This window comes from Platichthys flesus, chromosome 14, assembly GCF_949316205.1.
Source record: "Platichthys flesus chromosome 14, fPlaFle2.1, whole genome shotgun sequence".
In the NCBI taxonomy this organism is placed as follows: domain Eukaryota; kingdom Metazoa; phylum Chordata; class Actinopteri; order Pleuronectiformes; family Pleuronectidae; genus Platichthys; species Platichthys flesus.
Genome location: NC_084958.1, coordinates 14,978,959 through 14,999,568, shown reverse-complemented (window position 1 = coordinate 14,999,568; position 20,610 = coordinate 14,978,959). Strand labels below are relative to the sequence as shown.

The 20,610-nt window shown below is 41.8% G+C and overlaps 1 protein-coding gene across 3 annotated transcripts; it reads left to right on the top strand.

Annotated features, from left to right (window-relative positions):
* Positions 1–1,184: 1,184 nt before the first annotated feature.
* LOC133968158 (oxysterol-binding protein-related protein 1-like) lies at positions 1,185–20,163 on the top strand. 3 transcript variants are annotated; one of them, XM_062404040.1, is made up of 28 exons: positions 1,185–1,506; positions 1,586–1,671; positions 1,938–2,012; positions 2,648–2,759; positions 2,847–2,932; positions 3,256–3,400; positions 3,573–3,640; positions 4,141–4,185; positions 4,978–5,051; positions 5,289–5,352; positions 5,517–5,618; positions 5,705–5,827; positions 5,967–6,045; positions 6,345–6,451; positions 12,001–12,169; positions 13,782–13,968; positions 15,779–15,854; positions 16,323–16,457; positions 16,660–16,757; positions 16,888–17,070; positions 17,160–17,267; positions 17,552–17,641; positions 17,832–17,958; positions 18,062–18,178; positions 18,292–18,415; positions 18,521–18,611; positions 18,731–18,751; positions 19,038–20,163. In XM_062404040.1, exons 1-28 carry the CDS (start codon positions 1,383–1,385, stop codon positions 19,138–19,140), a joined length of 2,919 nt encoding a protein of 972 aa, XP_062260024.1. In that variant the 5' UTR covers positions 1,185–1,382; the 3' UTR covers positions 19,141–20,163. The 3 variants fall into 3 exon arrangements, with proteins under 3 accessions (XP_062260024.1, XP_062260025.1, XP_062260028.1); XM_062404041.1 differs by lacking the exon at positions 18,731–18,751 and having other exon boundaries at positions 1,187–1,506; XM_062404044.1 differs by lacking the exons at positions 1,185–1,506; positions 1,586–1,671; positions 1,938–2,012; positions 2,648–2,759 and having other exon boundaries at positions 2,862–2,934.
* The last annotated feature ends 447 nt before the right edge of the window (positions 20,164–20,610 follow it).

The window sequence follows — 20,610 nt, the reverse complement described above, 5'->3', positions numbered from 1 at the left end:
ATATGAACATATCTCAGGGGAGATAACAGCTTGAAGTAAGCAGGTCCTTCGAAGCCACACAGAGACCATTATCTTAAGAAAACGTCTCCAGCTACAGTTATTGGATAATAGAGGACAAAATGTATCAGATGAATGACATGTGAAGACACAGTTAAGGGGAGAGGTTTAATATGTGGCTGCCACATGCAGAGTTGTGTTAATGTAACTCATACATTGTAAATGTCTCTCTGACAGACACTTAGAAAATAAACACAGCTCAACTTGCAGGACTCACCTGGTGCAGTAAATGCTTCCATCTAGTGTACGAATAAAGAATTAGAAACTGTTGAGTAACTGGTTCAGCAGTTCATTAACACTCTACAGTCGGAATGAAGATAATTCAAAGGATCCACCATAATGTAACTGGCATACAAAATTATTTTAATGTGTAAAATAAAAGTATGAAGTCTGAAATGGAATAAAGGTTCTGTTCCATCTGAGGAACTGGGATCCAAATGACAAACAAACTGGTCAACATCTAGCCCTACAGTACAAATACTGTCGAAATTTGGCACAAATGCTATAGAATGGCTGTAGGGCAGTGACACTCTGTATCAAGAGACAAACACAAAATATTCAGAACACTGTCCGATAAAAACATATCATATATCATAAAAACACAAACAGCAAAATTATTATTATCATCGGTAGTTCTGTTCCTGACTCGTGGCAAATGGGCTCTGGTGGCGCATACGTAATGTTTTCATTTCACCAGCATTAACAATCCTGAACGGACAATTACACAAAATAAACATATTGATAAGTGATGATACACCACTGAACCAACACAGTGATGTTTCGTGCTAAAGAAAATCTTTGTAGTGTATATAAATATCTCACAGTCGACACCAGCAGCCATTCACATGAATAAATTAATACAAATAGCATGTTTTCTTTACTTCCTGCCCTTTCCCAGAGAGACCCCTGTGCTGTCCCCAATTCAGTTCTTCAGAAGATGGTAAACTCCTGCATGTATATTTACTTTTGTTCTGTTTTTATTACTTTTATTCTGAAGGTGGGGGGGGGGGGTGTATATGCACTCAGTTGGCAGTTTGTCGGGGTGTCTGGCCTCCATAGCTGCGGCCCTGCTCAGGTCACATGACGGCTGCCAACAGCTGTCAGCTGATGGAGGTGCTCAGATTTCTGCAGGGAAGTTGTGTCACTTCACTCAGAGGAAGAACTGGAAGAAAGTCTCTGCAACTCAAGTTCAAAACGCTTGCGGACGAGTTCTTCAACATTTAAAGTTGCCTCAAAGACCGAATTAACGTCGGTGAGCGAGTTAACCGTCGAGTTAAAAGGTCTCCTCTGGATTATCTGGGCCTGCGGGACGTCCGGTGGCAGCGATGGCGGCGGACGCACGTGAGGAGCAGCTTCTCCTCTTCTCCAAAGAGGGAAGCTGCTCTCACATTCAGAGGCTCCTCGGGTCCAGGACCGACCAGGGATCTTCTCTCAACCTCAACTGCAGATGTACGTAGAGGAGAAATGAACCGATGCCGTTAGTCAGGGGTGAGTTCAGATGTTTCATGTTGTCCCTGTGTCACTGCAGCTTCAGGGAAGAGCTCCTCGGGGTGGACCCCCCTGCACATGGCTTCCTACTTTGGACACACAGAGGTGGTGGAGGAGCTGCTCAAGGTCAGAGATGGTGCACGTTCTGTTTGTTATGAACCTGTGCACTGGTGTTTGTACGTTATAATGGTGCACCTGCAATCCAGTGGCTCTTGTACAATCCATTCCACTGTTTATGTATTATCTTCTATTTTGATACTCCCTTGTGTTTGCACTGCATGTTTACTTATTTATTACTGAAGTATATTTAAGACTGTCGTCTGTTCTACTGCAAGTTTCCCCTTCGTGGGACTAATAAAGAATTATCTTATTTACACTTATCTCATCTGCAGGCGGGTGCTGATGTGAATTTGCAGAATAACATGGGGGACACACCTCTCCACAAAGCGGCCTGCACTGGAAGGAAGGTAAAAGAATGAAACCACTTCCATGCCATATTTTTTTATAATAATAATATATGCTCTGTATTGTAACTAGGGATATACTGCACCTTCTTTCTATCATTTGCAATATTTCATTTAATGAAACAAGTCAGATGTTGCACTTCATCCCAGGGACGATTGCAACATATTAGAAATACGATTTTAAACTTTAGCTTTTTGTGTCAATAATAACACTAATCTGAAAATATGCATGGAATATGGTTTTACAAGATTATCACAGGCACCTATTATTTATTGATTTAATCATATTTATCAGATAACTGTACTGCCTTTTGTTAATATGTAAAATCTATCTTAGGTCACGTACAGATGTTACAGATGCTATTCAATCTTTATATTTCAATGGGGAAAAGGAAGACTGGAACAATAAGCAGTGCAATACATCTTCATTAAAAAGGTTTATTGTATAATATCCATCCAATATACTAATTCATATAATTGATCAGGACCATATGACAAAAACTGTCTGACTGGAGTAAAATGAGTTGTGTTGTAATGTCCCCGGTCTCCTCTGCTTTTCTCCCACCGACGCGTATGAGTGATGACAAGTTGTGGTCAGATTTTCTTTTTGTTGTTGCTTTTCACTTTGTCCCCTGAAGGAGATTGTTCTGTTGTTGCTGCGGTTCGATGCCTGTGCCAACATAATCAATGGAACAGCTCAAATCCCTCAAGATGTCACAGAAGATGATGAAATCATTACAATGCTGGAGGGTATGAAATGACCGGAGTATTCGCTGATGGCTCCTCATTACTCTGTGCAGCCGTCCTTTTCTCAGATAGTGTTTTTTATGTGTGCAGCTGCAGAGCGGAGGGAGAAGAGGCGGCGAGAGGAGAGGCTCCTGGGAGCCGCCAGAGAGGGGGATATCTCAACCCTGTCTAAATTGGTGTGAGCGTTTTCCTGAGCCATGGCCGAATACCTGTATTAGCCAGAGCATCGTTTTTGATTGTACTCATTCACTTGATTAAGCACAAATGTAACAACATAAATTTGCATCATTCTCTGTCCACATCACCAAAGATAACAAGCACCATTTTAGAGAATTGGTCAATTGTGGGTACATTTAATTTCCAGGATCAGTTGTGAAACAATGCATACAATATTTGATTTAGTTTGTGATTAGCCTTTATTCTGTATAGTCTTTTCCTGATTTAAAGTGTACAGAGCTTTGGTGAACTGTTTTCTCCGGTTCAACTCTCTTCTACTCAGCTCAGTCGAAAGGAAGCACCGAATATTCACTGCAGGGATTCGGTGGGTAATACGCCCTTACACTGTGCGGCCTACAGGGGGCAGAAGCTGTGCATCATACAGCTGCTCAAGTCTGGAGCCAGCCCTAGTATGAAGAACAACAATGGTAAATTATTTACTGTGTTCTTATTATCACTCCTTTATTAGTTCAGTGTAAAGTTTAGGATAGTTGTAATGGATTCACAATTTGTGTTGTGCCTGGTAAATATTATGCTTTGCTTATTTCCTTGGCTGTGTCTAAATGTGTAAAGTAATTTGCCTTTATGTAAATGTTGCAGGGCAGACAGTGTTGGACCTGGTCCGCACCGATGAACTGAAACACATAGTCGCAGCCTATCAAGACAAGGTGAGGGCAGAGAGCTGGTTTTAAATCTACAACTACCTGTGGTTCCAAAACAGAGAACATAAACATATGCTGTTCCACCAGATCAGTGTCTGATTGATGGTCCACAAAGGAAAAATCATTCCTCTGAATATTGGTGATTATTCTCTGGCGGTCATCAGGTTAGAATTTAGCTAGAACTTGTTTTAAATCTCATGAATTGGTCTTTCGAATTTCTCAAACCCCCCCCCTCCCCGCCCATTTTCTCTTTTCACATATCCCTGTTAATTTAGGGTCAGGCCCCTGTGGAGAATAAGCTTTGCGAGTCAGCACGCCTTGCTCGTGCTCAGACGCTTCATAAACTAAGGGGCTAGGCACTAAGCTGTCACATTAATTAAAAAAATGTTTACCCCTCAAAATACGCAGCGTTTAGTGTAACACAATATGAGACTGAGTCTGGTGTTTCTGGTTCGTCTCTGTCTGCACACTGTCCTAAGAATCATTATTTTCTTTTCCCCATCAAGGACAGGAACAGTGGGGTGCAGAAGATTGAAGGTCCTCTTTGGAAGGTACCCAGATGTTCAAGTGTATTGTTGTTTACTCTTGATATGTCAGGCAATTTCTTTGTTCAGACTCCTGCACATTTGATGATATTGACTTTTCTTTTTTCTTGTCAACACACGATGATCTCTTTTCTATTTACAAAATTCCTTTGCAACCCTATGGAATAAAGCCGTAATTTACTAGAATAAAGTTGTTGGCTAATATGACAAGAATAAAGGTGTGATGTAAGAAAAGAAATGAAATCAAGAGTAAGAAGTCATCATTTTAGGCTACTGTTCCCTGTGCTAAAACTAGGAACGTAGAGCATTTTGTGAAGTTAGATTTCAGAATAGGTTTCACAAATAACAAAATACCTCATCTTTTTGTGCCACATCATCATTGTGTAAGGAGCTGTCTCTATTCAGAAGAAAGAACCTCACAGACTCACAGGAAATTGCAAAATTTTGTGGAGGAGAAACTGTGGTAGTGATCGACTGCAGGGGAACAGATTACATCTGTGTTATTTTGCTGGGTTTCACAGTATCTCAAGAAACTATGAGATTGGTAATAACAATTTTTGATCCAGAATTACTGGGACACCGCCAAGCACAAGTTCTCCTTGCTGCTTATTTCCTAAAACATTTTCTTTCAGTTTTCAACTATTTTCCTCATTAAATTATGACTTTCTTCTTATACTCTCAGATTTGTCATACCTAATTCTTCATGGGAAATTAGTTACACAGAAGATTAAATAAAAACTACTAAATCAAAATGATTATTTTTGACATCAACACGTTGACTTCATGTGTCTCTGACAGAGTTCGCGGTTTCTTGGATGGCGATCCCACTGGGTGGTAATGGAGAATGGAACTCTCTCCTGGTTCCCCAGACAGTGAGATAACTTATTTTCTACGCAGTCATCCTACGTAAGACAATGTAGCATGAACTGTACATGTCTACTGTTTATAATGTATGTACAGTTACTGTTATTGAAGTCTCTCCTATTCAGCCCTTCTCTACAGAGATGAGACTCAGATGTAGGTCACCAAACATGCAGCTGAGAGTCTTCACCGTATTTAGATTACTGCTGTGTTGTATTTTATTCTGTCTGCCCCGGTTCTTTTTCCAGGGCTGAGGCAGTGGCTGGTGTCAGGAAGCAGGGGTGTACATCTCTTACACAAGCCTACTGCATGGTGGGTAGAGGAGGTTAGAGGCTCATTGTAATTGATTACCCTTCAAGGATGCTCAGTCCTCAGATGTTTCAGCCGCGATCACGTTGCACTAATGACTCCATGATATTTGACACCATGATATTTGACATGAAGAGCAGCGATCGACTTCATGTTTGTCATTGCAGGTCAAACCGTGGGATCATTGCTTCTTCACGCTCCGATGCTTTGACGACACCGTGCACTCTTTTAAGGTCCCCTCAAGGACGAACTCGGTGGCAACGAGAAAAGTGAGATGAGATCCTTCTGCTCCTTCTGAGTGTTTTCTGCGCCAGTAGATAAATATGTAAATGTTACTGGTATTTCTCCCACTTAGAAATGGTTAGATGCTTTTGAGGCACATTCATCCTACAGCACTCGCCACTGCACACAAGAACAGTTCTTCAGTCATGAGGAGGACGGTGACGTGGCAGTACAGAACCTGACACACGCAGTCCAGGTAAGAGCAAGTACCTTTTTTAAAAGGTCTTCTGTCTTGTAGCGTAGCTGTGCCATTCAGTGCTTTTTTAAAGAAATCCGACATTTGCTGAGCGGTGAGTGTTCCCCTGTTAAAGTGCCTCTGTCCTGTTCTCCTGCAGGTAGCCGGCACTTCCCAGCAGAAATTGGAGAGTGAAGTGTCAACATTTCTATCCATGGTGAAGAATGAGGAGAATTTTTGTAAGTGGCCCAGACTTTGTCTCATACCAGTGCAGACTATACATGTTTTAAGATTTTTTTGGGCCACTGTATCAACTGTATTGATAGACTTACACTTGCAGCAATTATCGTCTGTCCTTTTGATGATACATTCGTTTTTTTAGTTGTATTCTGTGGAGAAAACTGAACATTTGAGGATTTGATGAGCTGTTTTAGTAGAGTAAACAATCAAATAAATAAATTGTTTGAAAGAATCACAAATAATTATAAACATTGAAGTAAATCATACACCTGCAATTATATGTTCTTCCGTTTTGAAGCATTGGCCGCTCCTCTCCTACTGAAAGCCAAAGAGACCAGTGAGCTCTCCAGTGACACTTGTGCCGCCCTCCAGCTGTGCCTTGAACTGTTGTCAAAACAAGAAGAGGTAGGGAGCCACCCGCTCATCCAAACTAAACACACCACTTTCTACTCTCATTTAAATACAATCGAAACCATAAACATCTGCGAGAGTCCGTCTCATATCCTGATGTGACTTTTGTTTTAAAAGTGAAACCGCGTTCGCCATATGACAGTTTTCTTTTCAATGAAAACTGTCTAATTTAATTTAGTAACGGAGAATGTAGATGTAACTGTTGTGATATTGGCTGCAGCTCATTGAGCTTCTGTGAATCTCAGTGATTCCCTCACCCATGTGCTTTGCTCCTATTGGTTGGAAAGATATTTCTGATTGATCACAAATCCTCAAGCCCCTCCCCCTTACGTTCACACCTTCATTGCAATCAGGTTTAAAGTTTGTGTTTTTTTTTTGTGTTTGTGTGTGCGTGTGTGTGTGTCTCTGTCCACCTGTCTCAGTGGTTGTGCTGTGCCCTTGGGGGCGGGGGAGCAATTGAATAGTGTGGTAATCACTGGCATCTCTGTAGGAAGGACACGGGCCAGATCCTCTTTTATGCTTAGGTCTGCATTCAGCTTGCAGATCAGTGTAAGACACACAAACATAAACACACACACACACACACACACACACACACACAGTTGGACTTGCAGCCACACACTCCTGCTCTAGGGAAAGGCTGTGCATTGAGCGAGGGAACTCAAGTGCATGCATATTCACAGGCTCAGCTGGCGATACATGCTTTCAGCCTCGCACAGTGAAAAGCACGCTCGCAGGCACACTCCCACATGCCAGATCAACCGAGCGTTTGTCCACAGGACGGAAGACGAGACAGTGACGGCACTTCCATCCAGAATCTGCACAGGTACCAAACAAACAGAATCTTTTGCTATATTCCCGGCTTTCATCTCGTTGTTTTTTTTTCTTCCTGTCGTCAGCTGAATATCTGGCTTTGTTTGCAGTGGGCTGGTCCCAGTCGACTTAATGTGAGGTGTTTGAAGTTTGGCATCAACTGGATTCATTCTGATGTTTTTAGTGTTGATGGGAGGGTTGGACTCGGGCACTGGTATAAACGAGAGAGACTTATCCAAATGTGCAGGATACAATGGATTTAATTATGTGCAATGGAGCTGGTTTGTTTGAACTCTAGACTCAGATATTTATATATATTATTTGAATGGGGTCATGGTATAATTTAATGAATTCAGAGAATGGAGAGATTAGATTAATTTGCATTGAGGACCTATATTTGATGGTGTGATACTTGAAGTTAAGATTTGTAGATATTTTTTCTAGGGAACTGTAGAACATGAATAAAGAATTATGAAATCCTAAATTGGTCTCAAACTTTGCAGGTAATAAACTGTGAGGAATGATTGTAGTACAACTCAAGAACATGTGTAAAGCAGGATTACAATTCTTCATATATAAATGCAACTATGCACAACTGTGTCCACATGTGATTTTTTTGTTGTTTGTTATTGTAAATTTCTGAATTTTTTTTGCATTGAATACAATAAAACTCAGCTTTAGACGTCACCTAGCCCACTCACCAGTAGGTCAGTGGTTTGATCCCCAGTGCTGAAGTGTCCTTGGGCAAGTTACTGAACTGACTTTTGAGTGGTTATCAAGCCTAGAAAAGAACTATATATATATATATAGATATATATATATATATATATATATATATATATATACACACAGACGTACATGTGATATTGCAATGCCCCAAGCATGTGAACATATTTAGCTTGTATGGTGCTAAATCTCATTATCTCCGGTCGGACTTGGCAACAGCTGCCGTCCAGTGACGGGGAAATAAAACGCCATTTTTAAAAGGGCTGTTGAGGGCATTTATCCGTCTCATCACCCAAGCAGCTCTGGAAATGTCACAGCGGTGGACACTGAATTCATTTTTAAATGCCAAATAGTTTACTCAGTAGAAAATGTCCTAACAATCATGTCCCAGCTGCTGGTCTCACGCTAAACTCCTGCTACTACATTCACTAACTGGATTATATTTTCTACTGTGCTGAGATTGGCTGTATTAATCAGCATTAAGTTTAATCCCACATTCCCTTTGTCCAGCCACAGAAGCCTCCATCGATGCCACTTACACATTCACCCCCCCCACAGAACACGAAGTGGTCACGTGTTGCAGTAATTGTGGTTTTACTTTCAGGCAGATGTGTAACACGATTGATCATCTGAGGGCTTTTGTGGCAGTTACAGTAGATGTGGTCTGACCCATTTCAGCAGCTGCTGCAGAACTAATGAATGCTAGTGGGAGTAGCCACATTGACACTACACACAGGAGCACACTATATGACTGGTTACATGACATTTAGGAGGAGGTTTGTGCTGCTATCGTTCTTTTACAAAATGTTGTAATGAAGATTGGAGCTGCAAAATAGACAATCCTGGACAGAAACTCAGACAAACCTTATACATTAAGCCGACCTCTCCTGGTGTTTCCCAGGCAGCAGGCTTCCACGACTGTTCGGAAAACAAGCTGAGGCTTATAGCATGAAACCATAGAGAAGCAGATCAGTCTTATTTCTTTCTCAGCTGCTATTCGTGAAATTGGATCTACCTGGTGTGAGAAAGAACTGTCCAAATCCTTAAAAGTGAAGCTTTTCATGTGTTTCCCAGGAGCGATGGACCTGACCTCCTTAATGGTTTAATTTCCCTGGTCTCTGCACTGTCCTTTTTCAGGTGTGTGTTCATGCAGTCTGGTCTCTTGAGACTCCAGGTGTGCTTGTATGGAAAAATACCCAGAACTCTTTCTCTGCAACGGTTACCACATCTCTCACGTCACACTCAAGTTAAATATTTTTTCAAGTCTCTTGGCTCCCTGCCATAATGATTCATGTACAGCTTGATATACAGTCATTACAGACTCCTGTGTGGACTTCTCATACATTTTTCCTCTGAGATTTGCCTGCTCTTCAGCAGTGAAAGGACATTTGTGAACAAAAAACAAAGCTCTTCCCTTTGGGGTGGTGGCCAAGGAGAAGCATCCCTCCCAGGCTCCAGCAACAGCTCCAGCACACACAGCCTCAGCAGGGCTTAAAATAGCGCTGTTTGTGCTCAGGCGAGAGGATGCAGCGGGAGTGAGAGAGCTGCCCGGGATAGTTACACAACAAAGTGTTCTGTTCGTGGACTCGCTCTTTAGCCAAGTGCCTGGTACAAGGAGTGTTAACACGGGCGTCCTCACATTGAGCTCATTTACTGGGTGAACAATTTAACTGAGAATATGTGTGAATTAAATATTCTTTCCAGGTTCAATCAATCAATCACATTTTATTTGTATAGCCCATATTCACAGATCACAATTTGTCTCATAGGGCTTTAACATGGTGTGACATATTCTGTCCTTAACCCTCAGCAGGAGTAATGAAATGAAGGGTAAAAATACGTAGAAACATCAGGTTAATGTTCTTATTGACATGTATTTGATATATGTAATCATTATTAGCGTGTGTCATTATGTGACTTTCTGCTGTTGACTTGGATGCATATTGTAGCTAATTTTTGGGAAGATAAAGAGATAGTAAAGAGAACAAGAGAATTTTTTTACCAGTCACTTTAATCTTGATTAAAAAATGATTTCCTATGTTGTATTGACCATATTTTGAATTGTGGGGAGAAACTAGAAGGATTTGTGTTTATCCAATATGAATTTCACAGAAACGGAAGTTGCTCAAGCAGCTGAGTTGGTACTGTGATGACAACATAACTGAGAGTGTTTAGTTTTTCCCCCGACTTCAGGTGCCAGACGGCTTCTGAACCCCGTGTGAAAGAAACTGCTTGTGAGCTTTTTTTCTCGGTTACACAAAAGTCTATATAAAGTGTGAGTGTGGGTTTTGGTTACAGCAAATGTGTATCTCTGTTGAAACTGGGTAATGTCACGAATCTGTCGGCTCAGATAAATGGTGAAGAAAGTTAATGTAGCTTGGCGTGTTGTGATCCTGTGTTATGATTGCACCGTCACAGAGTTGGGATCTGCACATTGTTACACATAAGTCATCCTCGCCTTTTGTAAGGTGAAGTCTGAGGCCCAAAATAAAATCCAGGTTACATCATCAATTTCCCAAAAGTACACTAAACCCCTTGTTTTTGTTAGGGCTGCACTAATTTAAATCAGATCAATATTCAATGCAAATGGCTGGATTGGCTCCCTTGAAGTTTGCTGATCAGAAAAAAAACTAAGTAATTGTTGCTGAGTGTTTCACTGTCTCGTCCATCTCAACCACACAGGCATCTGAGATAGTTTAGTTAATTTCACATATAAATACAAAAATGAAATGTTAAAAATAAGTGTGAGCTGTAGTAGAAGCAAGAAATAGCTCCCACAGCCACAAAACAGAGAATATACAATACAAGTTATAAAAGATGGTATAAAATTGAAAATTGGACATAAGTATAACAAAAAGAAATATATGGGGGAAGTCATTAGTTATGTTTCTAGAATACAATTAAAATTGACTGCAGTGGGACTTTAATGGGAGTATCCCAAGTGAAAAAAATCTTGGAGTCACATTCTTGCATTTATCCAAAACAAACTCTTCAACTTCGTTCATCACATTTAAATCTCCGGGGAAATCATGGAAACATTGTCTCCATGATGGCTCTAGGCACATCTGACATGGAAACTGTGAGAAGCAGATACTCATGGGTAGAGCCGGGGAATGAAAGGTCCAGTGTGTAAGATTTAGGTGAAAGGATCTATTGGCAACATTTTGAATGTAAAAATAATCCCAGTGTGTTACATCTACTAAATTGATTTCTTTACCCTAGAATGGACCCTTCATAGTCAAATGCGTTATATCAACATCAGCAGTGTGTCCTCTCTATGGAGTCCACCATGTTTTTACAGTAACCCAAACTGGACAACACCTTTTGGGTTTTTAAGACAACTGAAGGCTGCCACAGGTTCTCATTCATATTTGGAAGGGAGAGTGAGGTGTATTCAGCTGCCACATGCAACTTCACCTCTAGATGTCACTAAATCTTACACACTGAAGCTTTAAACCCACTTTCAGCGCATGAGCAGATTAGATGACAGGATTTTCTGTTTGCATGGCTGTGGCGAACAGCTTTGAATATTTCAGGCAGGAAAGATGATGAGAAATCATCTATTGTATTTTGTAGAAGACAGTGGCGTTACTTAATATTCTCTGATTTATAATGTGCATTTTCCAGCTCCTGTTTATATAACATTAAAAGGCAAGTCATTTGAAAATTTACTTTATAAAGTATATCTCTTTCTTTATGATTTGTGGTAGTGACGGTCTTCTGTTCCATTAGAATAAGATGCACAACAGCAGTGGGAGACAGTAGGAAACACTGATCTAGTTTATCCCACATCGGCCTGGCTCAGGTTGCTGTGGGACAGTTCTGGGCTGCAGAGCTCTGAGAGACCGGGGTGTTTGGTTCCAACTGGAGGAAACCAGATCTTTAGGCAGCAATAGAACAATCAGCTGCCATAAGAAATACTTAGACAGTGAAACAATCAGTCAGTCATATTACTTCCCAGTTAAACTATCTATACTGTCTGTCTGTTGTCACTGTGTTTGCAGGTGTGGAGCCTAAAGTTGGAGCAGGAGGTGGAGAAGAACAAAGCTCTGACAGAAGCTCTGCAAACTTTGGCAACTGAGCACTACGAACTCAAGCAGTCCCTCAGCACGAGCAGGAGGTGGTCCGCCCTCAGTACCCTGACAGAAGATGACTTCTATGACGCTGAATCAGGTCAGCAGCCATTACTGTAGCTGCTCGGTTAGTGAAGTAATCAAGAAGCAAGTGTCTCACTGGGTTTTTTTACCATCTCTTGACAAATCAATGTATATATATATTTTTTTCTATTCATGATAAAAAATTATTTCTGTTACCGACCACTGCACAGGGACCTATGGAGTCCGATTCATGATTCAATCCACTGACCCTGGCGAAGGTGGTTGGGAAAAGTCCTCAACAACAGAGAATGTTCTTGCGATGACTTAATTACAGTTTTATTCCGGAGCATGGACATGACACACATTTGTTACTATTGGCTACATGTTTTTTACAGATACACACAAATATACAGAAACACTCAGATCCATGTTACGGGTTCTTTAAAGGGACCCTACAGAGTTTTAGACAAGTAGCAATGTTTTAGGTGCAGTTCCCCGTAGTGATACACACTCTTGTCTGTTTCACACTATTCTGCTGGTTGACAATAAGTGCACCAACAATAGCAGGAAGTAAAAGGAGTGCAAGTCTCAATTTTTTTTAAATTTGCACAAAAGTCATTATGTTATGAATCATATTTTGTAACTGTTTTATCAGGAAAGGATTTACCAGGTCCCAGTCATAAACATAAAACTTTCTTGCTTGAGTAACAGTTAATGTGAGCATAACTGCTTATTTACATGAAAACTCCACAGCAGCTCGGCTTCAGTTTGCATCCTGTGTGTGTGTTTGTTTCCCTAAACCACACTGACAATGTCCTCGTCTCTCATAATCAAAAGTAATAGGATAGTGTTCAGGTTGACAGGGTTTACAATTCAGACTATTTGTTAATCGAGGAATTAGTCAGTGGTTCTGAGCAGAATGTTTGCCATCTGCAGTATCTCCATCAGCAAACATTGTGTTTGCTAATGGAGATAATTCACAAAGTTTGCTTCCAAAAGTGTCACCATGGTGATTATATACAGCAGACTGCTGTCGACAACATGTTTGTGCATCATGGAGAGGTCCTCCTCGGGAGTCATTACATTATTCATAGATAGGCCTGAGATATCTACTGGCCAGAGACACTCTATACACCAAGACCCAGTGGATACAAGAGAAGCTTTACAGGAGAGTTTTTAAATCCAAACCACATGTTGTTTAATACAGTGTGTGTTGTGTCTGCTACGTCTTGGTACATGCACGCAGCTGCTGTCAGCACAAATAACACACAGGGTCGTGGATTTACAATAAGCAGCCTTGCATACAGTTGTCCATCATAGTAAACAAATACCACCATTCTCTCCCTCCCTTTGTGTATGTGATGCACCTGTAATGTTACTGACGTCGCTGGTTCGGGGAGGAGCAGCATGCACAGAGCAAACAATGTTGCAGGAAATGGAACCTGTGCGTCGCCTCTCACTGGAACACAATCCTCAGGTGGGGTTTGACTGGCTGCAGTGCAGGGAGGGGGAGGCTGGGGATGAACTTGAGCGCAGGTAGTTCTCCTCAGACCGTTTACTTTTGAGACTGCAGCTTCCCGAGGCCGGACACTCTCAACCCCGCGTTTGTTTGTTTGTTTGTTTGTTTGTGCATGCGTATGATTGTGTCTGGCATGACCCGGCGTCTGCCCCCTGTCATCGTCCCGCAGACTCCGAGTTGGAGCTCTCAGTGAGCGGCTTCCTGTCCGTGGCCAGTCACTCGTGTGAAGAGGACGAGGGGAGAGACGCCCCCCTTCGCAGCAGCCGCCGCCGCCATCCCAGCTCGCTCAGGGGGCCTACCGGAATGTCAGGGGAGTGTAACCATGGCAACCAGCTCAATGGAGTCCAGAAGCACAGGTGGGACATGCTCCAGTTATGATGTCATGCTTGTTTACTGGCATAAACCATGGTAATGAGTCGGTGGGTAATTCAAAGATGTGCACGCTGAGGTAATTATCACAGCTGGAAGCGGAGTTAAACCAGTGTTCTTCTTCTTCATGTGATTGTTAGTACGCACAGCTGATGACAGGTTGCAGACATCCACCGGATAGCGGACAGGCCAGAGCTCGTGTAATGAGATACCACCTTTGCAGTCTGCTCTGTTGTTGTTGTCGAGTGTTTTTTTGTTTTGAGCACCCAACCCCCAGAGAATAGCCTGTTGTGTTTTTCCCCCCGGCGGATCCAACTCTCCAAGTGAGGAGTCAACCTGTCACGCCGCTCTGTGTCTGATGCTCTGTGTCATGGAGGATGGGTCATCTCTTTCTGTTCTGCCAATGCCGATTCTGCCTCGGCCTCGCTTTAATCCAACAAGTGATCCATGAATAATTAAAGCATGTGCTGGCTCCAAGTCGGAGTTGGACGAGAGGGGCGCTGGCTGGCTGACTGGTTGGCTCGGTGTGCGTGCGTAGGTTTGTTTTTGTATTAAAGATTTATGAGGCGTCTGTTTATTTGAAATTTCTGTCATTTAAAGATACTGGTTGCCTGTGTGTTTTCAAATCTAGTTGTTTGCCATTCAACCCTTTTTTTTATTGATAGATATTTTATTGATCTGGTATCTCGCATCCATAAGCTTCAAACACACTCACATTATCATAACAACCTGTTATAGATTATCTTCTAATGAATTGTACAAATAATCACTGTTTGACTCAGGTATTGATCTCACATGTTCAAGTGGCCTCTGCTGAACAATGCTTTTGTTTAAGACGTTATTTTTATCTGAATTTAAAAGTAGGTGAATGATATCAGTTTCATTTCAGCCTAATGAAAGAAATCCTCCATGCTGAAATACATTTTGGAGCTACCCCCCGCTGCTCTCTACCTCTGTTTATTTATTTAGCTGAAGTAATTGCTTTATTTGTGTGGCTGCTTCTGCACTCATTTCCAAACAAGGACACCATCTGCCTCCAGCCGGCATACCTGTAAATCACCCCACCCGACAGCTGTCAGCCAGACTGGAAGATAAACGCCGCTGTGTTGGGACTTGAGATTTAGCGAGATTAGAAAGGTGTCTGTGTATTTTATAGTTCAAATCACACTTGAATTAACTTTAAAGTTCAGATATTAACTAATAGGAATGCAAACTTTAATTATGTGAGTGTTTCTGAACCAGATTTCATATGAAGAAAAGACACATTCAAGGATTGTGTCTCATGACCAGGCTTGAAAATCAACACACATGCAGTTGTAGATCCAGTCATGAATATTGCATGAGGCTGGAGCAGCTCATCAGCTTAAAGGTGTCAGGTGACTTTGTTTCCAAATCGGGGGTCAAGCTCTGTTTCCTGCGCTGCCCCTGACACAGTGGCGGATCTAGAATTGTTGTAAATCAGGGGCCATAAAGGGGGCCACGATTTACACGGAGGGGACAATTATCTGTCCAACATCCACATGCACAGTTTCTGATTCATTAACGTTCACATTTCAGTCATTCCTTGTTTACTGTTGGAAGAAAAGCCGGACATCAATGAATACATTTTGAAAATTGTTAAGCACAATATCGGCAGCTTAGAAAATATCTATTCTTAGTGAGTGTTTAAATAAAGGATTACAATCGCATTACAGTTAGATGTAATGATTTCCTATGAACAGAGGGACGTAACGGCACCTGATTTGGACAGTGAGGAAATTCTCAATGTAATCCTGTCTTTTTCCTGCTGCCCCACAGAACATGTCTCCCGTCCCCCATGTTCTCCAGGAATGACGTCAGCATCTGGAGTATCCTGAAAAAATGCATCGGCATGGTGAGAAGACTGAGGCTTCGGCAAACATACCTTTCATTTGTGGGGCTTTTGGCAGTTTGCAAACTGAAGACTTGAGATTTAGTTTTTTATGTTAATTATTGAAGGAGTAAACTCAGCTGAAAAGTTTAGTTTATACGTTAAAGTGATTCCTCATAACCTTTTTATTTGTTTCAGTTGTTAGTATTTATAAGTGTCCTGGAGACCTTCCTTCTCGACCATATCTGTATATTCCCCTAATTAAACATGGATGTACAACACACTAGACAGCTGGGTGTACAGTCAATGTAGAGCCACAGAAGGGATTCTTAGTGGATGTTTGAAGCTTGCACGTGGTTTCTGTCTTCTGTCAAAACCTAAATGTTTCATATGTTGAAGCTTGCAGCTCTTCTGCATTTCTGTCGTCCTCGCCGCTCATGCACAAGTCTGTTCCCTCGCGGTTTCTTTAATCTTCTCCAACTCTTCTTTCAGGAGCTGTCGAAGATCGCCATGCCCGTGGTATTTAACGAGCCTCTGAGCTTTCTCCAGCGCTTGACGGAGTACATGGAGCACACCTACCTCATCCACCAGGCCAACACCACAACCGACTCTGTTGAGAGGATGAAGGTACCGTCATCCTGTGTTCACCTTCTTCAACAAAAATAATAGAACTCGATAAACAAAAATGTTAATTTCCACGGTAACGTCAATATTTATTTAAATCAAGTGCTACCATTATCTTTTTTATTAAGATATTCAGTTGCTATTGTGGTACTTTATATTATACATTATATAAACACTAATGATTGAATTTGTCCCTGCTGTATAGTGTGTTGCAGCGTTTGCTGTGTCAGCTGTAGCATCACAGTGGGAGAGGACTGGGAAGCCTTTCAATCCACTACTGGGGGAGACCTTTGAGCTCATCAGGTAAGACACCACCTTCAGTTCACAAACGTGTGTCATGAGCCTACCTACAAACATGTTTTTACATTTAGTGAAGAGTTGCTCTTGTAGTGAGCCTCCCTGCAGTCGTAGACATGTCTGTGTTCTCCACCAGAGACGAATTGGGCTTTCGGTGGGTATCGGAGCAAGTGAGCCATCACCCTCCTGTCAGTGCCTTTCACGCTGAGGGCCTCAAAGAGGATTTCGTCTTCCACGGTTCCATCTGCCCCAAACTCAAATTCTGGGGAAAGAGCATCGAAGCAGAGCCGAAGGGAATCATCACACTGGAGCTCCCGAAGTGAGTTCAAAGTCGAGGGCCGTGCTTTGTACGTCTGAAATCATTCATTTAGTGGTATTTGTCATCTCACATTATTGTTCCCTCTGCAGGTATAATGAAGCCTACACCTGGACAAACCCCACCTGCTGTGTCCACAACATCATTGTGGGTCAGCTTTGGATCGAGCAGTACGGCAACGTGGAAGTGATCAATCACAAGTAAAAAATAAATCTCTTAATGGTCTTCTCTGTTTATGTTTGTCTGCAAACAAGCTTGTGTCGTGTATTTGCCTCCACGGAGACTTGGATGCAGGAATCTCTTTCTCTGTGCACTGAAGTGTTGATCCACTTTCAGATTCAGCGTATTGATCATGGGAGCAGAACTAGGACAGTTGCCATTAGAATAGAAGAGCGTGAGCAGGATAATTACTGCTTGAAAGCCTCGGCTGGCAGAACGAGAATAGTGAAAGGGACTTGGTAAGCAATGTGTCATTCTGTGGCAGGACTGGGGAGAGATGCAGCATGACGTTCAAGCCCTGTGGCCTCTTTGGTAAAGAGCTCCATAAAGTGGAGGGATACATCCTGGATAAAAGGTATCGTCTTTGTTGAATTAACACTGATTTTACAATTTATGAGATGCTTGAAACTATGAGCAACCTCATAAATTGCTCCATTTTTTTATTTGTCACACGTAACGTACCAGGACATTGATTTTATAGTTGGGTCAGGGGGAATGCTGAAATAGCAAAGGCATGTGAAAGTAACTGTATAATTTATTTGCAGCAAAAAGAAGCTCTGTGCGATATACGGCAAATGGACCGAATGCCTGTACACCGTTGACCCCGCTACCTTCGACGCCCACAAAAAGTCTGACAAAAAGAATTCAGATGATAAAAAGGCCAGTAAACGGGTAACGGAAATTCACAAGTCACCTTTGTAGTGTAGTGTTTCTGTTTTATTTGAGTTACACTTGAACTTACATGTGAGTGTGTGTTTGTGTCTGTGGGCCCCAGAGCAGTGTGGATGAGGAGCCAGAAGAGATGCCTCTACCTGATGCTGAGACGGTTCAGGTGATCCCAGGCAGCGAGCTCATCTGGAAGATAACGCCTCGACCGGAGAACTCAGCCAAGGTACGGTGGAGGGAGAGCGAGAACAATGTTTAAGTAAAAGTTAAAGTAAACGAGGCAGTGTTGTTTTGTTTTGCGGCCTATCCTTATCTTTTTTGTGTGTGTGTATCTGGCAGTTCTACGCATTCTCCACATTCGCCATGGAGCTGAACGAGCTGGAGGAAAGCATGGAGGGAGTCATTCCTCCCACCGACAGTCGCCTCAGACCGGACATCAGCGCCATGGAGAATGGAGATATAGGTGCAGTACACAACCTCAGATTGAGTCTCTTTTTAATGCAACACCGGCTAAATTCCATGTAAAGAGTTGATGATAAAAAATTGGGGGCATTTTGTGACCTTATAGATTTGGCGAGTGCTGAGAAAAAGAGGCTTGAGGAAAAACAAAGGATAGCCCGGAAAAATCGCACCAAGGCGACAGACGAGTGGAAAACGAGGTGAGTCCCAGAGAAAATGTGGTGTGATGTCATTGGTCAGTTGCTGATTATTGGTCTGTTTTGACTAAATGCCTCCTTGTTGTTTTGTGTCGCCCTGCCCCTTTATTATAACTGAGAAGGAACGCTGCTCTCGGCCCAAGGTTTGGTTCAAAGCTTTGCTCTTTTCACTGTCGTTTGTCTGGGTGTGAAGTGCTGCAGCACCCTCCTCAGGACAAAATGCACAACTACAACTGTGTGGTGTTTTTTCTTTTTAAGTTCATTGAAACACTGGTAAATACACTGGCATTGGAGTTTTCCCAAGAAGACCTGGAACTTTTCCCAGCTTTCCATGAAGTAATGTTGTGCTGTTTGTGTGTTTTGGTTCCAGTGGAATTTCCACATGTTCTATTTATATTAAATGATTTTGTCCTTATTAAATCTCTGCAGGTGGTTTCAACAAGGGCCCAACCCTCACAATAAAGCTCAGGACTGGATCTACATGAAAGGCTACTGGGACAGAAACTACACTCAGCTGCCTGACATCTACTAACAAGTAGACACACACGTGGAGATCCACTGTTACCACCTTTGGACTTGATCTGCTGTACTTGGGTTTGGAGCAGCAGGTAGAGATCAGCATTCAATGTGAGAAAATAGGCTCAGCGAAAAACCGAATGGATCCTTTGTTGTATGTTCTTCAATGTGTGTGTGGATAATAAAGCACAGGAACTCTTATTTTTTTGCTAATTTATTGTGGTTGTGGACCACTCGAGGACGGTTTAAGCATATACAGGAAAAACTAGAATGTATATTAGAAATATGTCATGTTAAATAGATGGAGTGTTTGAACAGCAACCTCAGTTTTACTGTTTGTAGTTTGTTCAGAGTTGTTACTGGTTCTGAAAACATTTTACTCAACGTAGAGACAGGAGGCAAGAGCACGACAATAGTCTGGCTCTACTAGCAAACTGTAACGCAATGCAAAGTATTAAATCTTGCCTGTTTTTACTCCCTCATATAATAAATGGTGCAGATGATTTACGGTTGAAATCTGCCTCAGCGCTTGTTAGCAACGCCCCCTGCAGTCGGTTGTAAATCTGTTCCCCTGCAACGGTGTTTACAAGTAAAATGTTTCCATCTGTAGCCAGTACTGTAGCAGTAAGACTTACATATGAAATTAATGTATAAAATATTAAGCTCTGAAATGTGTAACTGTATAGATGTGACTACCAGTCGTTGCACACACGTCTACCTGGTTCTGTGGCCACAGTAGCACTTTTTTTCTAAACTACACTTAAAGCAGGGAAACTGGCTCTGCACTTATAGATTGATTGTGTGTGTGTTCTATAAAATTATATTCCTAGTGCTACTTGTATCAAACTCAAATATAACAATAAATGCATGTGCATCACTGTAACTATGCAAGCCTTACCTCCTTCACAATCAAGCACTGGATATTTATTCTGTTATGTTGTTGTAGCTGATGTGAGTTGAAGTTACCTTTTACCACTCTTTGGTTATCAGTGAAACTGAATTTATATTGTTGCTAAATAAAAGCTTAATGTTAATTGAACATCCATTGGTTTTTGCTTTAATATACAGAAAACCTGCCCTGTATCAAAATGAAAACATTGGCCTGTGCTGTCTATCCAAACCTGTCTGTACTCTCCTAGCTTTGTGATTTACCATTTTCCTTTATTGCAGAGGGTTGCATTTCATCGACAGAACCCTAAGGGATCAGATCAAATCCTAAATCTAGATGACATGCTTGTTGTGTATTGGGTATGCAAATTAATTCGGCATTGGTAAATAACTGGCTGTGAAACTCAAAGCCACCAAACTCATGTTTTACAGCAATGTTACTAATGTAAGCAGCACAGTCGGACATACAGAAGTGAAGAGAATGAATCTGCAATTCGTAATCTCTTAAAACCATCAGTCTTTCATTTACAGTAAAATACAACTTCCCAGTTCTGAAGCAGCATGACAGCTTAACATTTAATTGTGTGTTTAGACAAGC

Bases quoted from the DNA above. Each gene is read 5' to 3' on its own strand.
- LOC133968158 (XM_062404040.1), top strand. From the start codon at position 1,383: ATGGCGGCGGACGCACGTGAGGAGCAGCTTCTCCTCTTCTCCAAAGAG. The intron at 4,186-4,977 runs GTACCCAGATGT...TGTCTCTGACAG, and splicing joins TTGAAGGTCCTCTTTGGAAG to AGTTCGCGGTTTCTTGGATG. The intron at 18,612-18,730 runs GTGAGTCCCAGA...ATAACTGAGAAG, and splicing joins ACAGACGAGTGGAAAACGAG to GAACGCTGCTCTCGGCCCAA.